The sequence below is a fragment of the Mercenaria mercenaria genome, chromosome 11, assembly GCF_021730395.1.
Source record: "Mercenaria mercenaria strain notata chromosome 11, MADL_Memer_1, whole genome shotgun sequence".
In the NCBI taxonomy this organism is placed as follows: Eukaryota; Metazoa; Mollusca; class Bivalvia; order Venerida; family Veneridae; genus Mercenaria; species Mercenaria mercenaria.
The window spans coordinates 46,701,072-46,724,533 of record NC_069371.1 but is presented as its reverse complement, the minus strand read 5'-3'; the positions used below and the strand labels follow the sequence as shown (position 1 = coordinate 46,724,533).

The window sequence follows — 23,462 nt, the reverse complement described above, 5'->3', positions numbered from 1 at the left end:
TTGAACATTTAGACCAATACAACTAGAGCACCAGTACATGTACGTGAAGATAAATAGAAAGTCACATGTGAAAAATTATTGTGAAGTTACAAGACATATAAACATTGTGCAGACATACACATACATTACTGTCAAGTGCACACATAGTATTCATTTATAAGATATAATACAGTGGGAATTTCAATTTATAATCTTCACAGTTACGGAAATACCCTTCAATGCAAAAAAAATCGTGTGAATTATAATTAATCCGAAATTAATTAAAAAATATACATAAGGATGTAGAAATATATAATTATCTACAAAAATATAAAGATACGCACTCTGTCCCATCTGACATGTAAAAGAATATTAACTTTTTCCAATCATACTATTAATGTGAAATCATGATTTGCAGACGTTGCAAGTGCTGTGACCTGCACAGGTAAAGTGTAATTAGTCGAATCCATAAGACATGACATAAGAATATCTAAAAACTTTTAATGTAAGGTACAATTTGAACACTGCACCGATTTCACTGGAAGACATTTGACGTATCTGACAAAATCAAAAGTAATATCTATAGTATTATCTTATACAGGTATTTGTTTAAAAGTACACAATTATAGCCCTTGTAAAAACTACTATAGAATATGACCGTGCATGAGAAAACCATAGGTTTGACCACTAGGTTGTGACAGACATAGATCCACCTGCGCATCTTACGCAGTCTGGTCATCCATGCTTTCTTTCAAAGCCTGTTCATTAGGAAACTGTTAGCGAACAATGACCTACAACTGCGGATGCGCAGGCTCGTCTGGATCTATGTGCGCAAAGCCACTATTTTGTTTCTCATGGGCTATATAATCTCCACAAAGACAGATATTTCATATACCATTACATAAGATTCTTAATAAATCAACCTCCACAAAGCAACAATGTCAATACCACATACACATTTTTGTCTTTACGGTGGTGTTCACTCTAAACAAGTTGTAAGGTACTGTATAAACCTAGACAAAACTCAACAGAAAATTCTACATTATTTTACAAATCTATATAACATGTAAAATGAAAATGAGCCTCGCCATCAGAAAACCAACATAGTGCATTTGCGACCAGCATCTGCACAGTCTGGTCAGGATCCATGCTGGTCGCTAATGGCTTCTCTAATTGCAATAGGCTTTGAAAGCGAACAGCATGGATCCTGATCAGACTGTGTGGATGCGCAGGCTGGTCTGGATCCATGCTGGTCGCAAATGCACTATGTTGGTTTTCTCATTGTGCAGCTCATTTGATTTTGTTTTATATGTAACTAAATCATTATAGATTTGCATTTCGACTATAATTACATCTGGCTAAAATTAACCACCTTTTGTAAAATGTTAATTTAAAAACCTATTAGCAGACATATTTTCACTGAAATATATTACATAATTATTCATAGTACACAAAAATGCTTCAAACAGAAAATGTTCAGGTATTTAACTTTATATACTTTATTTTACTGAAAGCAGACCTATGAATAATTATTTTTCATTGTGTTTACAAACTACACACAACTGCTTTATACTAGATACCCAAAGTCAACATGTCGAGTTGCACGCAACACTATCTCATTGAGGCAAACATTTATGAAGAAAAAAGATGGCTTTATGCATGGCAAAGTTACAGCCCAGACAAGCTCTAAAATGACCTTTGACCCACAAATGTGACCTTGACCTTTGAGACAGGGACCAGAGGTTTGCCCAAAACACTTTGTCTCATACAGGTGATTATTTACGCCAAAGAAAATAAAATTGCTCCATACTTATCAAGGTTATGGCCTGGACAAGCTCTAAAATGACCTTTGACCCCTAACTGTGACCTTGACCTTTGAGATAGGAACCTGGGGTTTGCACCTGACACTCCCTCTCATTGAGTTAAACATTCATGCCAAATAAAAAAAGATTCCTCAATGCATGTCAAAGTTATGGGCTGGACAAGATTTGACATGACCTTTAACTTCCAACTCTGACCTTCACCTTTGAGATAGGAACCTGGGGTTTGTGCAAGACACTCGGTCTCACTGAAGTTAACATTCATGCCAAATATAAACATGACTGCTCCATGCATGTCAAAGTTATTGTCTGGACAAACAAATCCGGACGACAGATGCACGCAAGTACGAAAGCACACACACACATACACCAAACAGCTATTTGGACGACTATGTCTTTGCTTCCGCAAGCGGGCTCGACAAAAATGACTAGGAGCAAACAAAATATTTCCTATGGTATTACATTTGAAATGTTTTAAGGAAACTATATATGCGTGCATATGTTAAGAGAAACATAAGAAAGTGTTATTCCCATTGAAATTACCATACCATCATAAATGTCTGTGTAAGATGAAATTAAATCCATAACTTTAGCATTCTTGATTACTATCCAAAAAACTATTTCGCACAGCTTACACAAATATAAAACCTCCAATAATTAGGCTGTTTCTAGATTACACTAAATTTTGGTCCCGTGAAATAATCAGATACTTATAGAAACACACTTACAATGTCATGCTACAAATCTAAAACCAGGCCAAAAACATTAATTCCTGTTTTTTGTTTTAATGTTCACTAACAGGGAATCCTTTCTATATATATATATATATATATATATATATATATATATATATATATATATATATATATATATATATTGATTCTAAAAAATACACAAATGTGCACATATACTTAATACCAGATTATAACCACTTAAATATATGCTTATTAACTGATTCCCCAGACATTCCTAAATGGCATGTTGCTATATATATGCGAGCATGTGCCATGTAAATTTCTTAAATACAAATAATTATATTGTCATTTATATGTTTTACTGTCGTTTGCCACCACATAAACATAAAATATTTTGTGGAGACAATAACAGAATGTCTTTGATTTGAATCATTTCCATCACGAATAGCTGTACTACAAAACTATTTTTCTGCTAGGTGATTGGCATTTAAAAATGCCTATATAATGCCAGAGTAAAGGATATAATATTTAATTTTGATTCTAAAAATAGACTAGAGAAAAAACTGTGCTTAAAATAGACTTCTATGTTCTAAGCATCCCTCAACTCTATGTTACATAACCTAAGTATAAACAGTGTCTTGTGACACATAATTCATGTCTCTTTTACACGGAAGCAAATACAAAATTTTGAAATTGCAGGAAAACATGACTTGTTTTATTAACCTTTAGCCTGCTAAATTTCTAAAATGGACTGGTCCATCATTCAATTTGGGCAATACCATTTATTATTCGAACAAAAATTTATCATCATGGACATGCAAGCTGATCTTTGGTCTGCCACCAGCAGGCTGGTCACAAAGGCAGAATCACTTGCGGCCAGCAGGCTAAAAGTTAATACCATGATTGTACATATTAACATAAATCAACACAGACTGTTGTTATATGACTAGAGTTATAAGATACTTTTATATTAAAATGTTGGAAAATATAAAAATAACATTTTTGAGTAATTCTACACCATTCTATAATATATTTGATACTATACTTTTTTAAGTGAAAGGAAGAAAACAAAATCAAGTTTTCACTTGTTTTATAGAAACCACGTCTTCTTATTTCAATGGTCTAATACTGATCTTATATTGGCAGAAATGTGTAAATTACTGTGAAATCATATTTATAGGGGACTATTCACACAGGTTTTGTGGTTGTCTAAATCAAGTACAAAATTTAATCCAAATGAACAAAAAAAGATTCCAAATTCATTTAATTATCATCTAATGAGATCCACAAAATTTAATCTGTGTCCTCATGGAATAGCCATTTTAGCACAAACCACCTGATTTCATGCCCGCAGACATTCATGATTCCACACTTGGCAGCAAAAACAAAAGAAAGATTTAGAAATGAAGTATCCAGAAAAAAAAGTATTCAACTACTGAAACATAGTTAATACAGCCAAAGAAATTGTTTGTTAATTTCATATATAAACAAAACTAGTACAGAAACACTTGGGCAGAATGATATGATATTAAATAGACTGATTTTGCTGAAAACTTAGGCAAAGTATGTCAGTCTAAGCATGTACAACTTTGAACATGTAACAAATTTCTTTTCAGTCCTTTAACTACAAAATGTGATGCAAAAAAAAAAAATAATAAAACACTGTCCCAGTCAACACCACAAAAGATGCATTCCTTATTATTATTCTTGATTTCTTTATTTAAGATTTACTTCAAAATAGTTTTGCATACTTAGAAGTTTTATGAGAACTGAAGAGTTTTGTTTTGTTTTGGGTTTAACGCTGCTTTTTAACAGTATTTCAGTCATGTAACGGCGCGCAGTTAACCTAACCTGTGTTCCTGGATTCTGTACCAGTAAAAACCTGTTCTCCGCAAGTAACTGCCAACTTCCCCACATGAATCAGAGGTGGAGGACTAATGAGTTCAGACAAAATGCCGTTTATCAAATAGTCACGGAGAGCATACGCCAAGCCCGAGATCAAACTCACGACCCCACGATCTGTAGACCGGCGCTCTACCTACTGAGCTAAGCTGGCGGGTCTAATACATAGTGTGTTAACACATGTAAGCAGAAAGTGGGAATAGGGCGGTCAGAAGTTAATATAAATGTCCAACTATACCTGCAGGGGCAGATAACCTTTTAATGTTTGTTCATTTTCTATGACAAAAATAATTAGAAATTTATAGAAAAAATAAAATAGTATGTATAATATATTAAAAATACATTTTTTGATAGTAAATGTTTATAAATACAATGATTTTTTACTCTACAAGCATTGCAACCCTGTTAGTCAATAAGAACATGTTCATCACAGAACAAATGTGTTTTAAAGACGGTGGACTTTGAATTCTGATAACTATCTTGATAAAGTGAATTTTCACAAAAATGTACCAAGATGCACAGTGAAAACAAGTCTGGTCCATTTTCAGAAGTAGAGGTTCATATCTACAAATGTATATCAGCCGTGCCATGGGAAAACCAGCATAGTGTAGAGATAGTACCTAAGTTCTTCAAATCATAGGTTTGAAGTTAAAAAGCTTTGAAATGAATACAAATGTCCATATATTTCTCAAAAACAGAAATATAGACAATATTTTAACCAAAAGTGTTGAGTTATGAGCATTTAATATTTTCATGTTAACGAAAATTTTGTGATCAAGGAAATGCAACTCTTCTTGAACATGGAAAGCATAAACATCAAAGGGACATAACATAGTCAATATTTTCTAATTGGGTGCATTTGATTTAACATTCAACTTTGATCTGGATTGCTAAATAATGATCCATGATACTGTGTGCTAAAAATTGAGAACATCTGTAACAGTCTATTAACAGCAAAACTATGCTTTAGCAGAATCTAAATAGTTAAGCTCTAACTGGGACTCGAACCCAGGACCTCTCACACCTAAGGCAGACACTCTACCACTTCCCTATAACAGCAGTAGCTAATAGCTATGCAGTTTAATTGCTGGAGTACATTGCGTGAACTGGAACAATAATCGGTGAACTCCGGATTATCAGCGTATTCGCTTTGTTACCTAACAGCAATTTTTGTGTAAAGAAAACATATAATCTAATGCTGCCAACGTCATAATCGGTAAAATCTGCCCAAATTTCTCTGACGTGTTGTTCAGAGTATGAACTTACTAACTGGTAGTACCAGTGAAATATTACTTACACTGAATCTTTTATATTTGCCCTTTTTGCAGCTGTCGAACGGCAAAGACGGTGAGTTTTGTCCAAATATAAGTAATTATTTTACCAGTTTTGAGAGGATTTCAATTGATGGGAAATTACAGTTACAAACTAAATACCTTTCTGCAACACATGGAGTCATTAGCATTCACTGTCAGTCAGTATTATGACTAAGATCGACTGCCATTCATTCATTTCAAAGTTTCATAGACAGAGTCCGTTGTTTACATTTTTATCGTAACCGGTGCACTTGTAAAAATCACTTTAGTTTGAAAAATCAAAGTATGCGAAGAGCTATGGTACGGTCTCTACATAGTGGCTTTGCGACCAGCATGGATCCAGACCAGCCTGCGCATCCGCGCAGTCTGGTCAGGATCCATGCTGTTCGCCAACAGTTTCTCAAATTGCAATAGGCTTTGAAAGCGAACAGCATGGATCCTGACCAGACTGCGTGGATGCGCAGGCTGGTCTGGATCCATGCTGGTCGCAAAGCCACTATGTTGGCTTTCTCATGGCGCGGCTAATATCAGTTTCCTTGAAATGAAACTAAACTTTATCACCAAGGAAAAAAAACCCATCCTTATTAAAAGGAATACAAATTTTCATTAAGTGTGTTACTTAAAACATATTGTTAGAGGTAGATCAGGATGAATTTGATTCATTTCTACATTGTATTCATTATTTTTTAATAAAATTTAAAGAATCAAAAATATCCAGGGAATATTTCAAAATTTCTATACTGCTGCTCGATAGGTACATCCGGACAACTGTGTTATATGTGCAACAGCAAATCAAGAAAGTTTTCATAAAATGAAAGAAAAAAACTTACATCTAGCAGTTGTTAAGTCTAAAATTTGCTGCTTGCTGACAAGCAAAAAATATCTTAACAAGAGCTGTCTGCGAGACAACATGCTCAACTTTTCTCAGATCTTGACTCTGAATTAGAGCTGTGCCAGTAAAAACATTATAAAACTTGAACCAAAAAAATCTAAGTTAAAAAGGGGCATAACTATGTCAAAATTCAAATCAAAGTTATGGGGATTGTTTCTCTTGGTGTTGACTTTGAGAGTGAATAACTATTTAAGTTTCAAGCCAAAAACTTTGATAGTAACAGAGATATTTGACTTAATCAAAAACTTGAACCAAAAAAATCTAAAGTAAAAAGGGGCATAACTCTGTCAAAATTCAAATCAGAGTTATATGGGGATTATTTTTCCTGGTGTAGACTTTGATAGTTAATAACTATTTTAAGTTTCAAGTCAAAAGCTTTGATAGTAACAGAGATATTTGACTTTATAAAAAACTTTAATAAAAAAATTCCAAGCTAAAAAGGGGCATAACTCTGTCAAAATTCATATCAGAGTTATGGGGATTGTTTCTCCTGGTGTAGACTTTGATAGTGAATAATTAAGTTTCAAGTCAAAAGCTTTGATAGTAACAGAGATATTTGACTTTATCAAAAACTTCAACCAAAAAATTCTATTAAAGTTAAAAATGGGCATAACTCTGTCAAAATTCAATCAGAGTTATGGGGATTGTTTCTCCTGGTGTAGACTTTGATAGTAAATAACTGTTTTAAGTTTTAAGTCAATAGCTGTGATAGTAACAGAGATATTTGACTTTATCAAAAACTTTAGCCAAAGGCGATGGCAATGCTGACGCTGGGAAGAGTGCAATAGCTCTACTTTTTCTTTGAAAAGTCGAGCTAATAAATGTGACATTTTAAGAGCATGTTGGTATAAAAGATACACGATGAAAAATGTGTGTGCGAGCAGTAAAATGGTTATGACAGCTTAATCTAATACAGAAAATCAAACTTGTGTATTAGTGAAAGAAACCCAGTTTGCATTTACCACAGCTTTGTGTCATAGCAAGATCCGAACTTTCTAGTCTGTTTTAGCATGCAAGTCTGTAAAATATTGAAAACGGAAGATCAGAAACTGATAAAAAAATACTGTATAAAACAAAATAAATGTTAAAGACAAAAAGCAACTTATTTACAAATGAGCCACACCATGAGAAAACCAACATAGTGCGTTTGCGACCAGCATGGATCCAGACCAGCCTACGCATCAGCACAGTCTAGTCTGGATCCATTCTGTTCGCTAACTGTTCCTCTAATTGCAATAGGCTTTGAAAGTGAACAGCATGGATCCTGACCAGACTGCGCGGATGCACAGGCTGGTCCGGATCCATTCTCTTCGCTCACTGTTCCTCTAATTGCAATAGGCTTTGAAAGTGAACAGCATGGATCCTGACCAGACTGAGCGGATGCACAGGCTGGTCCGGATTAATGCTGGTCGCAAACGCACTCTGTTGGTTTTCTCATGGTGCAGCTAAGATGGTAAAAGCAACAGTTTTACAGGCAACAATTCTAAGACTAGAAAGTAAAAAGGTACTGATATAAGGGAAAACTAACCTAAAACTTGATAAGTAAATAAAATGAATATAATCAAAGCCAACAATTTTTTGAGGTCATATCGAGATACTGCATAAAAATACACAATATGGTGTCGGCCTGGTATTTTTTACCTTTTGAACTCTATTCTAACATAGTTTGATTTATCTGTCAGTTATACAAAGAAGGAAACTAATACTTGTAAACTCAGTGATAAATGATGACTGGCACATTAAGACTGATGAGAACATGATTTGTTTGTTTGTTTTGGGTTTAACCCCGTTTTTCAACAGTAAATTTCAGTCATGTAACGGCGGGCAGTTAACCTCAGCAGTGTTCCTGGATTCTGTACCAGTACAAACCTGTTCTCTGCAAGTAACTGCCAACTTCCCCACATGAACCAGAGGTGGAGGACTAATGATTTCAAACACAATTTTGTTTATCAAATAGTCAAGGAGAACACACGCCCCGCTTGAGGATCGAACTCACGCCCCTGCGATCCGTAGACCGACGCTCTACCTACTGAGCTAAGGGGGCAGGCTGTGAGAACATGAATTAAGAAAAATGGTCTTCCTTTAGTTTTTATCTGATTTACCAAGGACATCATTCAAATGTGCTTAAATTACTGAGACATACAAATTTAAAAGTTAGCATAATTCTTTTGAAGAAATTAACAGATTTTCATAAATTAATAAGTTACAAAACATCTTGGAGTCAATGGAAGAAAACTATAATCATGTAAAACATCATCACATTTAACGTTTTTCACTTTAATACTCTAACAGTTAACATAACTATTATGTTACACATCTCTACAACATTTATTTACACAAACAATGATTTAAAATAATAGCACCCAAACTCTGAATAGGTCATGTTTTGAACACAAGCTGATATGTCTTGTTGAAACCCAGTTACTGATATTAATTCAAGCAACATTAAATGCGAATCAACTGATAACTTGTATTTCTTCATAACTGGCTAACAACGCAATCCACGCACAGAAAAAACTCCCCTAGTCAAAAATGTTTAAATGTTAGATAGGACTTAAATATCCTTAAAATAATGAACGTACTTATTGTATTTCAATATATATAAAAATTGTATATTAAGACTCATTACATTTAAAAAAAAAAAAAATCCCTAAATACATATGGTCCCATAAAATCACCAAAAACAATGATAACATGTGCACCACATTCAAAATTTATTTGTTAAAACTATTAACATCATTCAAACAAATATTTTTTTAAACTAGATGTGTGTCCATAGGACGCTGATGCCCTAACTTCCTGGCAATGTACTATCACATGTTACTTACTGACACTGCATGACTAAGTAAACTTTTATATTATCTTGGCTTGGGGGTAATAGTCATCAGTGGGGACTGGGGTATGGATACTACAGAATATTACATGATAAAAGAAACAAATGAGCCGCGCCATGAGAAAATCAACATAGTGGGTTTGCGACCAGCATGGATCCAGACCAGCCTGCGCATCCACGCAGTCTGGTCAGGATCCATGCTGTTCGCTAATGGCTTCTCTAGTTGCAGTAGGCTTTAAAAGCGAACAGCATGGATCCTGACCAGACTGCGCGGATGCGCAGGCTGGTCTGGATCCATGCTGGTCGCACACCCACTATGTTGGTTTTCCCATGGCGCGGCTCAAATACTTTCTGTTATACGTGTGAAACAAACTTTTAGGCCTGTAATGAATATCTTTGACTGTCAAGGGCCATAACTCTGGTTTTCAGGTGCACAAATTCACATGATGATTAACAATCCTATAAGATATACATGGAAAACAAATGGAAAGAAGGTTTGACAGATTTGGATGGGCAGACAAGGGCAAATCTATGTGCCTCCTTCAAAAAAGTTTTGGGAGGCACCAAAATACTCTCCTCTACTTGTTATGCTTAAACTTATCATAAACTTACAGTGGAATTACCGGTAGGTCCATTTTTGTTGCAAAGAAATACAAGAAAATTACATAGTACAATAATTATTTGTCTAAAATTATCATAAAACCTTTTTACATTTCAATGTTATTCGATGTTATATGTGACAGTTTTAAAATTAAGACTTTTTATACTGGACAGCCCCAGTGAAATGTGAAAACCTAAAAATAGTATTTTTGAATTTTAATATTTATGATTTTTTTAATGCTTTTGTTTGCTTCTTGTGTTAGTTTGTTTTAAACCTTCAATGCTCAGGACACTTGGCCTTGTATAACAATTCAGAGTACTTATTTTGAAATTTCACATATAATTTGATTACCTTCAAGTCAGTAAATATTGCAAAAAAACACGGACTAGATTTGTATACATTCTTGCAAAAACAAAACATACAAAGCAAACAATACATATCCAGTTAGTACAACAAATTACTTGTATGAACTTTGGCAACATGTCATTAAAACTCTAAAGACAAAATATGTAGACTTCGTTTTTCTTAGTATTTAAAAAAATAAATCACTGGTACAGGCTACGGTAATTAACAGCAAAATATACATATTTTTCAATCATTAAGGTAGTTCTGCAGATTTGAAAAAAAAAGCTTTTCTGGAATAAAGATTTGAATAAGCCAAAAAAAATGGAAATAAAAAGATAGGCTCTTGCACTCATTTTTTTGCTGGACAGATTTGAAAAATTTGGACCTCAAGCAAGTTTTAGAATGGAAGTCAATGAAACAAATCACAATTTTCATGACATTTTCGCAAACAAAACATTTTATAAAATGTAAACTTAATGAAACTGCACAAATCTTAATTTAACATATCTCTTATATGGCAAAACAAGAGCACCGCCTTGCGGGTGCTGACGCTCATCTGATTTTTTTTGTGTAATAGAAATATTGTCCTACCCATGATTTTCTGAGTCTAAAAAGGGCCATCACTCTTGCAAAAAGCAGGATAGAGTTATGTTTCTTGATGTACAGTGTCCACTTATGATGGTGAAAAACTGTTGCAAGTTTTAAAGCAATAGCTTTGATAGTTTATGAGAAAAGTTGACTTAAACATAATATTCAACCATTTTTCTAAGTCCAAAAGGGGCAATAATTATTGCAAAAAGCAGGATGGAGTTATGTTGCTTGCTGTACAGGGTCAGCTTATGATGGTGAACAAGAGTTGCAAGTTTTAAAGCAATAGCTTTGATAGTTTAAGAGAAAAAGTTGACCTAAACATAAAACTTAACCAAGAAATCTGATATTTTCTAAGTCCAAAAGGGGCCATAAATCTTGCAAAAAGCAGGATGGAGTTATGTTTCTTGCTGTACAGGGTCAGCTTATGATGGTGAACAAGTGTTGCAAGTTTTAAAGGAATAGCTTTGATAGTTTAGGATAAAAGCTGACCTAAACATAAAACTTAACCAAGAAAACTGATTTTCTAAGTCCAAAAGGGGCAATAATTCTTGCAAAAAGCAAGATGGAGTTATGTTTCTTGATGTACAGGGTCTGCTTATGATGGTGAACAAGTATTCCAAGTTTCAAAGCAAAAGCTTTGATAGTTTAGGAGAAAAGTTGACCTAAACATAAAACTTAACCAAGAAATCTGATATTTTCTAAGTACAAAAGGGGCCATAAATCTTGCAAAAAGCAAGATGGAGTTATGTTTCTTGCTATACAGGGTCAGCTTATGATGGTGAACAAGTATTCCAAGTTTCAAAGCAATAGCTTTGATAGTTTAGGAGAAAAGCTGACCTAAACATAAAACTTAACCAGGCAACTCCGACGCAGACGCCGACGCCGACGCCGACAACCGCTCAAGTGATGACAATAACTCATCATTTTTTTTCAAAAAATCAGATGAGCTAATAAAATGAATTGATCTGTGTGCTTAATTTTGAAACATTTCCCCATGATGAAAGAGAACAAAACTTTAAAGCTGATTTTAAGATATGGTTTAGAATTATTTCACTCGTCAACACTTTCTTCATTTTATTTCATCTTTCATAGATAAGAATGATGTTGACATTGCAGATCTTATGTAGGTCCACAAAAAAATTGTCGTAATTTGTAGACTGCTTTTTTATTCTGTACGCCAGGTCCAGGCTTTATTCTATGTGATTCAGAATCAGATAAAAGAAAATATGCTATTACTTATTTTTTACAAATGTGCAGAACCACCTTAATATACAGTTTTCTACATTTATCAATGTATCATTAAACAAACAAATATGACTTGTATCACAGAACAAGTACTGGTACCTTCAATACATACAAACAAGGTTTTTGACTGAGCATTTGATTGTCAAAAAAATGAAGATTTTTATGCTTGTGTTATTTCAATGTTCCATTTTTAAAAAGATATATCTTACATAACAAGAGGGTCTTAATGACCCTATATATCGCTCACCTGTTAAACTTGGCCTTGGAAAAATCAAGATAAACATTCTGACCAAGTTTAATAAAGACAGGGTGTTGTCTCATGAGTCTTAACAAGCTTTTCCTTTGATCTGACTGTGTGACCAGTTTTTAACCACATATGACCAAGTTTTGAATTTGGCATAGAAATCATCAAGATAAACATTCTGACTAAGTTTCATGAAGATAGGGTCATAAATGTGGCCTCTAGGGTGTTAACAAGCTTTACCTTTGATTTGACCTGGTGACCTAGTTTTTGATCCCACATGACCAAGTTTCAAACTTGGCCTGGAAATCATCAAGATAAACATTCTATGCAAGTAAATCTAGAACCCATGATGGAATATAATCGGTTTTCGAAAGGAACAGAGATATTATTGTCACTTAAGTTGTGTGTAAGTGTGATTAAAATCAAATGTAATGTCACTTCTACCATGTTTAGAAGATAAAATTTAACAGATTTTGGCTATTTCAGGGGTCAATCAGGGGCCATAACCATGACTGGATCTGACGGATTCAGCATGGAATCCAAGATCTAGTGTTGTTTAAGATACTTTGCAAGTTTGTATCAAATCAAACCATAAATGACATCTCTATAAATAGCAAATTCTGGCCCTTTAAGGGGCCATAACTCTGGAGCCCATGCTGGGGTCTGGCCAGTTTTCGAAAGGAACCGAGATATTATGAAAATTCAAGTTGTGTGCAAGTTTAAAATTGATCGCAAAATGTGGTCTTTATTGTGTTCACAAGTCAAAATAGCAAATTTTGGCCCTTTCAGGGGCCATAGCTCTGGAACCCATGATGGTATCTGGCCAGTTATATAGCAAATTTTGGCCCTTTAAGGTTTTCGAAAGGAACCGAGATATTATTCCAATACAAGTTGTGTGCAAGTTTGATTAAAATTGATTGCAAAATCTAATCTCTATCGTGTTCACAAGAAATTGTGGACAATAACGGACAATGTACAACAGACAAAGGGTGATCACAAAAGCTCACCTTGTCATTACGTGACAGGTGAGCAAAAAATATAATGTCATGTTTAATCGTGGAAGTAAAACTGTCATGAAGACTGATAAAAATGGGACACATTTTCAATCAAATGATCAAATCATTAATATCAGAGACAAAAATATGGATAATAAATACTTATGAACAATATGTCTGACTCACCTGTTAAAAATTATTGTTTTCAAAAAATAATATCACAAATAACTTGAAAAAATTGAGTAGCATAGAAACAATAGGACTATCTTTGGACCGCTAACTGTGTATGATCTTACTTTTCAATTGTGACGATGGGTAGATGATGAAAAGAGACAGTTGTATTAACGCTAGAATTCCTCCAAGAACATTTGGTGCCTAAAAAAAAAATTCAAAAATTATTGTCAAGTATTTTTAGTAGCAGCAAACATACGGACAAAACAATACAGTTACATTTAATATCTCTAAATAGCTAGAGTCTGACCTGAAGAAGAGTCTTGGATTCCTAAAAAAAACGCTCTTCCACATTAGCATTAGCCTTGTTCCCATATTTACCAACCAAATTACTTCTGAGGTGGGTCACTAACAAACCCAATACCTGAATTTTCTTATCATTCGCTTACTTTCAGCCTAAAACAACACAAAAGCCATGGGACCATGAAATGCTAGAATCTTGCAGCAGGTAAAATGATGTCAGCCACACCATGAGAAAACCAACATAGTGGTTTTGTGACCAGCATGGATCCAAACCAGCCTACGCCGTCAGGATCCATGCTGTTCACTGACAGTTTCTCTAATTGCAATAGGCTTTGAAAGCGAACAACATGGATCCTGACCAGACTGCGCAAATGCGCAGGCTGCGCGGATGTGCAGGCTGGTCTGGATCCATGCTGGTGGCAAACATACTATGTTGGTTTTCTCATGGCACAGTTCAAATAACAAAATACAATGCAGACTTGTGCCTATCTTCATCAACATGGTTATGCACAACATTTGCCTGTACTCATTATTACAGTACATTCTCAATGAAAGTCTTAGGTATTTTACATTTATACCGATATCTAGTAGTACTACAGTCCGTTTACAAATAAGCAAAAGACCGTAACTTCAAATTCAAAACCATCACTTCAAAGTCCTTTAAAATGAATATCTACAAGGCTTATTTGACTTCTAAGTTATAATCCTGTAATATATTAACTGCAACATAAAATCCCTCAGTTACAAGTTGATGGCCTTTCATCTAACAACAAAGTTTTGATAAATCTGAAATTGTTTTATTTTTGTTGGGTTTAACATTGCACCGACACAATTGTAGGTCATATGGCGACTTTCCAGCTTTGATGGAAAGCACGACCCCAGGTGCCCATCCATGCATTATTTCATCCCGAGCAGGCACCTGGGTAGAACCACAGACCTTCCATAAGCCCGCTAGATGGCTTCCTCACATAAAAAATTCAAAGCCCCGGGTGAGGTTCGAACCCACATCAATGAGGGGCAATTGATTTGAAGTCAGCGACCTGAACCACTCAGCCCCGGAGGTCCCTGATCAATCTGATAAGAATGTGAAAGTAGTAGTTAAGCAGTCAGTAAAAGATAGAACCTTACTTCATGTGGGGGGGGGGGTGTGGGGGGGGGGGGAAGGCGGATGATACAGTTTACTCTATTCACGCTGCAAACTGATGTCAAATATTTTTCCAGCAATGGTGCCAGGGGGGTACATGTATGAGTGTATGAGGAGTGTTGCATATTTCATTACCTCTCATGAACAGACTCAAAACCAGTCAGTTACTATTTGGCTTGGTTGAATTCTATGCTTCCAATGGACTTTTTCACAAATTTTATTGACTATTCAATAAATCAGACATGACTGTTAATTATTCTTTAAGCAACTGTTGAAAATGCAAGTAAAATGGCACCAAAACAAGACTTCCTTAGATTGATTCACTTTCTGCATATTCATGGCTGGTATGAAGTTGTAAGCAAATATGGTGATGGACAATACAAATCAAAATAAGTTCTGCCTGCTGATAAAGTTTTCAAGCATAGCGTTGCTCTATTGTAAGTCTTTTTTTAATCGATAAGCTGTTTATTATATAAAATGATTAATGCTTTTTTTTCCACACCAAAAGTCAACTATTCTCACCTGAACATATTTATCTTTTATCATGCCTCCATACACTGTCCATAGCACTGCTACCATGAAGTTGGCAAAAATTAGCACAAATGATAAACTCTCTGTACTTTTCGTTCTCCATACATCAGTCTGTAAAAAAAACATTCTCCAGATTACCAAAACACATTATTCTCCAAAACTAGATTCAAGTTAAAGTACTTCTGCACATCTGATAAACCGGAAGTGATGGCATAATGTCATTTATCCGGAAAACATAGAATAAAGCCTGACTTCGGCGTATGAAAATGAAAATCATTATATGAATTAATGGAAACCCTTGAGTACATTTTATTACAATGGCACTGTTCCGTTCTTTCTAAAGTTAAACTATGATATTTTAACTTCTTAAGGCCCGGTCACACCGACCGAACTTTGTTGGAGCGTTCCTGGAGCGGTGAAAAAATTTCATCACCGCTCGTTACCGTTAACCACCGTTTAACAGAAGTTGGCCCCCGTTAAGGCAACGCCGTATACGCTCGGCCACCGCTGATGGTCCCTCCTACCGCTCCAAAAGTTTTGAGCTGCACAAAATATTGCGAGCGATGAGGAGCGGGCAATTTTCCGCTCCGGCAAAGTTCACCACCGCTCTAACAACGCCCAGTCAAGTTTGGCACCGCTAGACGCAAGTTCGTGGACGCTTGGGTCCGCTAAGCCAACGCAGAAATCTTGAACGCTGGACCACCGCTGCTTCGCCAGCTTTGCCCGGGCGATGATTAAACGTTGCTAAAACTTTGGTGGAGCGGTTGTAAGCATTTTACAAGCGGACACGGGATTGCTGGAACGGTGTCGGGCGTTGAAGCAGCGATCCACTGCGGTATGCGCGGAACGCCGCTCTATCAACGCTCGCGTCACCGCTAAACCAATGCTCGCTACCGCTCGCTACCGTTAAACCAACGCTAAAGCAACGCCGGCTTCAGCGGTGCACCTCTAAGGCAACGCCCGTGTTTTCGATTTTTTCCCCATTTTGTGCGCGGTGACGAGCGTTGTCTAAATTCCGCCCCCTCTCCCTACCGTTGAAGGAACGCTCCAACAAAGTTCGGGCGGTGTGACCGGGCCTTTACATGTTAAATAATTCAAAAATATGTCTTAAAATTACACTGTAGCTTTAGATGTGCAGTTCACTTTAATCATGGTCAATTATCTAAAAAATAATCACACGGACCTACGAACTTTATTTCACCAAATTATAGATCATATGTTTATTTATGACTGTTAGAAGTTTCATCAGAATCTACATTGTAGAAAAATTTCTATTTGCGAAAATGCTATGAAAGTTGGGATTTTCTGGTAGACTCCCATTATGAAAAACTGGGTGAGGTCCAAATTTTTCAAATCAGTCTAGCAAAAAAAATTTGCACACGACCCTATCATTTTTATTTGCTGAATTTTCCAAGTATACTCCAGGGTTTAATTTAATTCTAAGTTGTAGAAAAATTTCAACTCGAACGTGTAGAACTACCTTAAGTACTTCAAAGCAAGAGCTTCAATTTAATAGTAAGTATACTTTAAACATGAAATCTGGCAAACTAATTCAAAAGAAAGTCAAAATTATTCGTACAAAATGATGCTGAAAAATAACATGTATACTCTACCATGTACTTACTTATAAACCATTTATGCTGAATTTGTCTGGTTTATATACGTCATACATAATACATACGTAATAACCAGGGTAAACAAGAAGTTTGCCAATCACGCTTACAGACATTCATCTGTGCCTGCTGTTGATATTTCATATGATTTTTTTTTTTAATTTAATCCTTATCAGGCTGGACACGATTGATTCTGCATTTGCAACCAGTGCAGATCATGATCAGCCTGCACAACTGTGCAGTCTGATCATGACCTGCACTGTTTGCCGTTCAGTCAGTATTTTTTGATATACACCCCTTTTAACAGTTTATGGTACTGTCCAAATTGAAAGATAGACAAGTTCATTTATAAAATTTAGCATGGAAAGTGTTAATAACACAAGCACACTCATTTAATTGAATTAAGGTAATAATTTATGGTGACTTTCCAGGCTTTATTGATGTAGGACGACTTTGCAAGCTGTGTCAGGAGCTAGCATAGGTCCTTAATCTGACAGGCAGCTGTCTCCCTTTACAGTAAATATACACATATTTATCAAGATTTTGATAAATCTTTTTTTTCCCATTATCTGACATTATTGCAGCTTTTAAGTAACTGAAATTGTTTCCAGTATTTTTCAGAGATTCAAGGTAATGTGGGTTATGAAAATCAAAAATTAGAAAATAATATTTGAACAAGTCATGATGTGATTTTCAGGTAACGTGATATTTGTGAAGGACATGATTAATGTAGCATCAGGGGAGATGATCGCTGTTGGAATTTTGCACAGAAACATATGCAAGTTTATCTTACTTTACTTTGGGATATTTTAGATATGATTTAAAACTGGTCTTATCTCCCCTGCAGAAAGGCAAATATGTACCAGACATAAGTAGGATTTACATATAAAAATGGAAATTTCAAAATTATTGTTTATGGCGATTTTCTTTTACTGCAGTAACTGATGTTTAATCTTATCAAAATACCCACATAATGTATCATTTAGTTACGTAAAACATCTCTGAATCAAAAGGCATACCAATTTTTCGCCATAATAAAAATAAGAAAAATCACACTTTCATCTTCAAAATTCTTAAATTGAGAGCCCACCTTCGCAAACCATTTTTCTGTCTGTCAGTCACAGATAACCATTTTTTTCTTTATAAAAAGTAAAACAAATGATGGAGGGCTACTTTTAAAACAAATTTTAAAGATTGAACACAGAATGACAAAATATCTATACCTTGGTAGTTCTGAAACTATTATTATAAATCTGATGTTTTTCATTAGATAAAACTTTTATGTAATAAAAAGTTTTTTTACATGGTGTCATTAACTTGAAATTTCCAAGATTTACTGCTGATGCTGACGCGGATACTAACGCATGAGTGAGTCCAATAGCTCTACTTAATTCTTTGAATAATTGAGCTAAAAAGGAGCTATGATACCTCCAAAATTATTTCTTAATCATGACAATTTCACTACAGGGCCTTTATCCTGTATTTAAAGGACATATTACTAGACAACATACTCACCAAGGACACTAATGGAGCACCATATCCTATAACAGTCAACAAAACGCAGTATGATCCTAAATGCTCCATTGCTAATTTAACATCTGTTTGGTAATATCTGATGTACATCAAAGGGGAGACCAGCATGGCCGCTCCGAGAAATATAAACCGATGAAACTGTAACTGAAATGATACAGAAAATACATTCAAAAAATGTTTTTACTGTAAAATACATGTAATTTCATTTCGTGGGCATGACATTTCGTGGTTTTGGTCAAAACAGCAATTTTGTGGGGATGTGAATTAGTGGAAAGGGTATCTGCATTATTTGCTGCCATGGCATTATCAATATTGGCTGGTATGCATGTTGTAATCAACTGAACCTGTCCTAATGGCAACCTGCAAAAGTTACTGTGAAAGCAGAAATTTTCGTGAGGGTTTAATTTTCGCTATATTCGTGAGGCTATACATCTGGCGAAAATTAATCCTCGCGTAAATATTTACCATTAGTATAATTCAAATTAAAATAGGATACCATTTTTACAATTTCTAGAAAAATAAACCTTGCGAACAGACTCAAAATTTCAAATTCACGAAATTCTGACACAGGGAAAAGATGTGCTTTTACAGTAAACAGCCACTTTCCTTCAGCAGACAGTCAACTTATATTTACCCAAATCCTATTTATTTTACATTCACCTTGTCTTAAACAGTCACCTGCCATAGATTGTGTCACTCCATTGACTTGCTGCTTAACCCTTAGCCTGCTAAATTTCAAAAATAGACTGGTCCATCATTCAATCTGGCCAATACCATTTATTATACAAAGGGGTGTTCACTGAAAATTTACTGACTGAATAGCAAACAGTGCAAACCATGATCAGACTGCACGGTTGTGCAGGCTGATCTTCATCTGCACTGGTCGCAAAGGCAGAACCACTTGTTGCCAGCAGGCTAAAGGTTTATACAGGTTTCACGGTAGTCTGTACTTACTTTTTTGGTACTAAATCTGTAGAAGATGATGGTATATATAAAGTTGAGAGTAGCACCATAAGCATTTACAGCAATAACTACAGGTAACTTTTGTATTAAGCCATATTTCAGCCACATTGAGCACCTGAAAATTAACATCAATACTGTATGTTAAAAGATTGTTTGCCTTTCAAAATAAGAAGTGGAAAGACAGACTAAAACTGTAAGAATATTCTGAACAGTTGAGGTACTTTTCAAACAAATCTAGACTAATGTTAAGAGCACCGTCTGTTGGTGGCAGTGATCTGCTTTGTTATGGTTCTTGGAATCTGACATACCTAATAATGATAAAGAACTAGAAATCCAAATGCTACATATCTTATAGTATTCTAAAAAAATAAACAAAGACTAAAATACAAATTTTCTTTGTTAAAGAAGGGCCATAAATCTCACAAAATGCAAGAATATGGGAAAATATACATTTTTGTATAAAATCCAAATTTACGTTAGCTTAAGCAATAGGCATAATAAAGATTAAAGTCACACTTGTTTAAGTGATTTTCAAACTCACTTGTGTCTGTTATATTTCAAACAATTTGATGATTAAAATCAGTTCCACTGACTAAATGTACAAATTTTCTCTTGAAAATAACCCGTAGAAGTAATAATCATGGCAACAAACATGTAAAAAGTGTGACCCCCAATGAACGTTGAAAAAAAAAATAATTAAGATACTTACGCAACGAAGTAAGATATAAAGGTGAAAGGTGACATATCTCCTGTCCCACCTTTCTTTACTATACTATAGCATATTTGCCTGAAAATAAAACATAACAAAATTACCTGGACAGCTTTTTTTCTCTCACAAATTAAACATTTCAACGAAAGGTTCATAGCTCTGCTAACATTCAAAAACGTTACTAATTTTAACATATGAGCCACGCCATGAGAAAACCAACATAGTGGGTTTGCGTCCAGCATGGATCCAGACCACCTGCGCATCCGCGCAGTCTGGTCAGGATCCATGCTGTTCGCTAACAGTTTCTCTAATTGCAATAGGCTTTGACAGCGAACAGCATAGATCATGACCAGACTGTGCGGATGCGCAGGCTGGTCTGGATCCATGCTGGTCGCATAGCCACTATGTTGGTTTTCTCATGGCGTGGCTCATTTGTTTCTAAACCATCTTAACAATCATTCAAGGTTCTGTAGTTTAGTTGAGCCATGCTTTCCTTCTCAAGTGTATTTTATGTAGACTCTGAGGGTACATTAATTAAACTGTTCCGTCAATATCAATTCTTCAAGTCATTATCATCATTTGTAGACCCACATGTGCAACTCTCTCGCCATCTCAAATGAGTTATTCAGCTGACAAAGAAGTTACATGTATTACCTGAATACTTGTATGAACAGACTGTTTCCTCTCATGTTAAAGTTAAGAAACAAAATATTAAGATAATAAATTAAAAATTCAACATTTGATTAAAACTGACCTATCTTAATTCGTGGACAATTCCCTAATAGCTAATTTTATTATGCCACTTACATGCCTACAAGTTGGAAACAGAATGATGAGGCTGTACATAGTGCACCAAACATGTGCACAAGCTCCATAATTAGACTTCAAACTTCCTTAAACTTATGTTCAGCTGCTCTGTATGTCTATCTTCAGTCAGACTTCAGTCTAAAAAGAACAACAGAAAAAGTTACTAGTTTTAATATCTGAATGCTTTTAAATCTTAAAATAAAACAGTTACTGGACAAAACATTAATTCAGGATTGATCAATAAGACTAATTTATATCAATGTTGGGGGATTAAAACTGCCACAGTTTAAAACCACCCTGGTCAATACAACCTGAAGTGGTCAATACTGGTCGATGGATCACTACTGGTAAGTTAGTCAATATTAACTGTTAAGACATTTTGCAGAATTTAGTGAACAATTAAATAATAACTGTTTAGAGCATTGGGGCTTGATTAAGGCAAATGCAGGCATTATTATTTCATTAGAGCAACCTAATCAATTCAGAATCAATACTGGTTAATACTGCTTTTTGCTATATGTTCATCAGACAAAAATCCTGAGTTTGCTACATGAGTGATGACTGGGTTCTCCAATTAGATAGGCCGTGTCCGATTCCTTATTATTTTGATAGAGGATATTACATGTTGAATTTAATAAATAAGTTGAATAAAATAATAAAATGTGAGGCTCTGCAGAGCATTTTTTATCAATTTAATTCAACAAGTTTAATAAATTCAATGTAGAAAGACACAAATGTAATATTCTTTTTATCACATGTAAGCATTTCCTATTGAAACATCAAATTTCTTCTTTCTTTACCTATTATAGACCAAACTTGTAAATTCATCCGACGTCTCCTATAAATAAACAACGTTAACTATTGTATTATCAAATTTATGTAATGGCTTTATTTCGCTCCTGCGGCGTCAAACATGTGACAACACGATTTTAAATAAAACAAAATTATCAATTTAGATTCACAATTGTGTATTTTTAGTGGCATGAAATACATCTCATTAGGTGAGAACTGAGGCTATCAGACACGCCTTCCAAGTTTTTCAACCAATCATGTTATTGCAATTTCAAGACTAAGATTTTGTCTTTAGATACATGTATTTACTGACTAAATGCTTTTAACAGTTGTATTTCAAAATGTGCGCATTCACACATATAGTTTGCAAAGTATTTACATGATATATGCTTGTAAAATGTGGCAATCTTCTCTTAGTTTAATAAGCGTTTGTTGATCTGGATTAAAAAATACGTACTTTATCACAGATTTCCAATTCGATGAAATATGTTATGCTCTACCATACGAAGTTTATGATATTTCAATTTTCTCTTTACGCATGTAAATAACTGCCATTCTGTCAAATTACTAGTAAAAGCAACAAAAGTTCATTTAAACACTTCGGGCCTGTGAGCAGATTTCAACGTCAACACTTTCAGTCAAGCGTCTTAGTGATTCTCACGTTATCAGTTTTCAACGCAGGTCTCTTTATAGGTCACACACCAGTAAATATTATTATATAGGCCGAATACCACTAAATCTGACCGTTCTTTATTTCATATAAAATCCATATATTTTATAACGGGTTTTCGACATTTTCTAGCATATCAGATTTTCAGAGACATATTCCCTTAAAGAGCTATATCGCTACTTTAGAAAAACAAAAAGAAAAGGGTGTGTTAATATTTGGGTATGACTGAATAGCGAAATCTAGTAGATTTCGCGAAATCTAATCAAATTAGCGAAATCTAGACATAAAATGTAAGCTAATGAATATTTTTAAAAATCATTTTAAGCTTTCGTTAAAAGTGTAAATCTACGTTTGCATGCCAATTTTCAAGAAAAAATATTTATATTTAGGGTGGTTTTGAAGCGAAAAACGTATACGTCTAGATTTCGCCCGATTCTACATGCGCGGAAATCTCAAGTGCCAGGTAAAATCAAGACATAAAATTTAAGAGATGAATTTTCTTTTTATTTATTTTTTTAGGCTTTTATTTAGAATATATTTCTTAGTTTGCATGTCAGTTTTCAAGAAAAAATATATATGTATAAGGTGGTTTCGAAACGAAAAACGTATACGGGTGTTGATTTCGTCAGATTCTACATGCGCAGAAATTTCAAGTGACAAGTAAAATCAAGACATAAAATTTAAAGTGATGATTTTTAAAAAAAAATCCTTTAAAGCTTTTATTCAGAATATATTTCTACGTGTGCATGTCAATTTTCAAGAAAAAATATT

The 23,462-nt window shown here is 34.7% G+C and overlaps 1 protein-coding gene across 2 annotated transcripts; it reads right to left on the bottom strand.

Moving 5' to 3' along the window:
* Nucleotides 1-845: 845 nt before the first annotated feature.
* On the bottom strand, nt 846-22,662 carry LOC123532342 (sugar transporter SWEET1-like). 2 transcript variants are annotated; one of them, XM_045313752.2, is made up of 9 exons: nt 22,479-22,662; nt 22,030-22,067; nt 21,230-21,367; nt 20,423-20,500; nt 19,705-19,828; nt 18,733-18,894; nt 15,596-15,715; nt 13,752-13,830; nt 846-7,619 (listed from the first exon to the last, which is right to left on the bottom strand). In XM_045313752.2, the coding sequence occupies exons 3-9, from the start codon at nt 21,295-21,297 to the stop codon at nt 7,597-7,599; spliced, it is 654 nt and encodes a 217-aa protein (XP_045169687.2). In that variant the 5' UTR covers nt 21,298-21,367; nt 22,030-22,067; nt 22,479-22,662; the 3' UTR covers nt 846-7,596. The 2 variants fall into 2 exon arrangements, with proteins under 2 accessions (XP_045169687.2, XP_045169686.2); XM_045313751.2 differs by lacking the exon at nt 22,030-22,067.
* Between the last annotated feature and the right edge of the window lie 800 nt (nt 22,663-23,462).

What these genes read in the sequence shown, in the direction of transcription:
- LOC123532342 (XM_045313752.2), bottom strand. Translation starts at nt 21,297, where the DNA reads ATGGAGCTTGTGCACATGTTTGGTGCACTATGTACAGCCTCATCATTC. An exon ending in ACAGATTTAGTACCAAAAAA is followed by an intron (nt 18,895 to 19,704) that starts GTAAGTACAGAC and finishes GTATCATTTCAG; the next exon opens with TTACAGTTTCATCGGTTTAT. An exon ending in TAAAAGATAAATATGTTCAG is followed by an intron (nt 13,831 to 15,595) that starts GTGAGAATAGTT and finishes TTTTTTTTTTAG; the next exon opens with GCACCAAATGTTCTTGGAGG.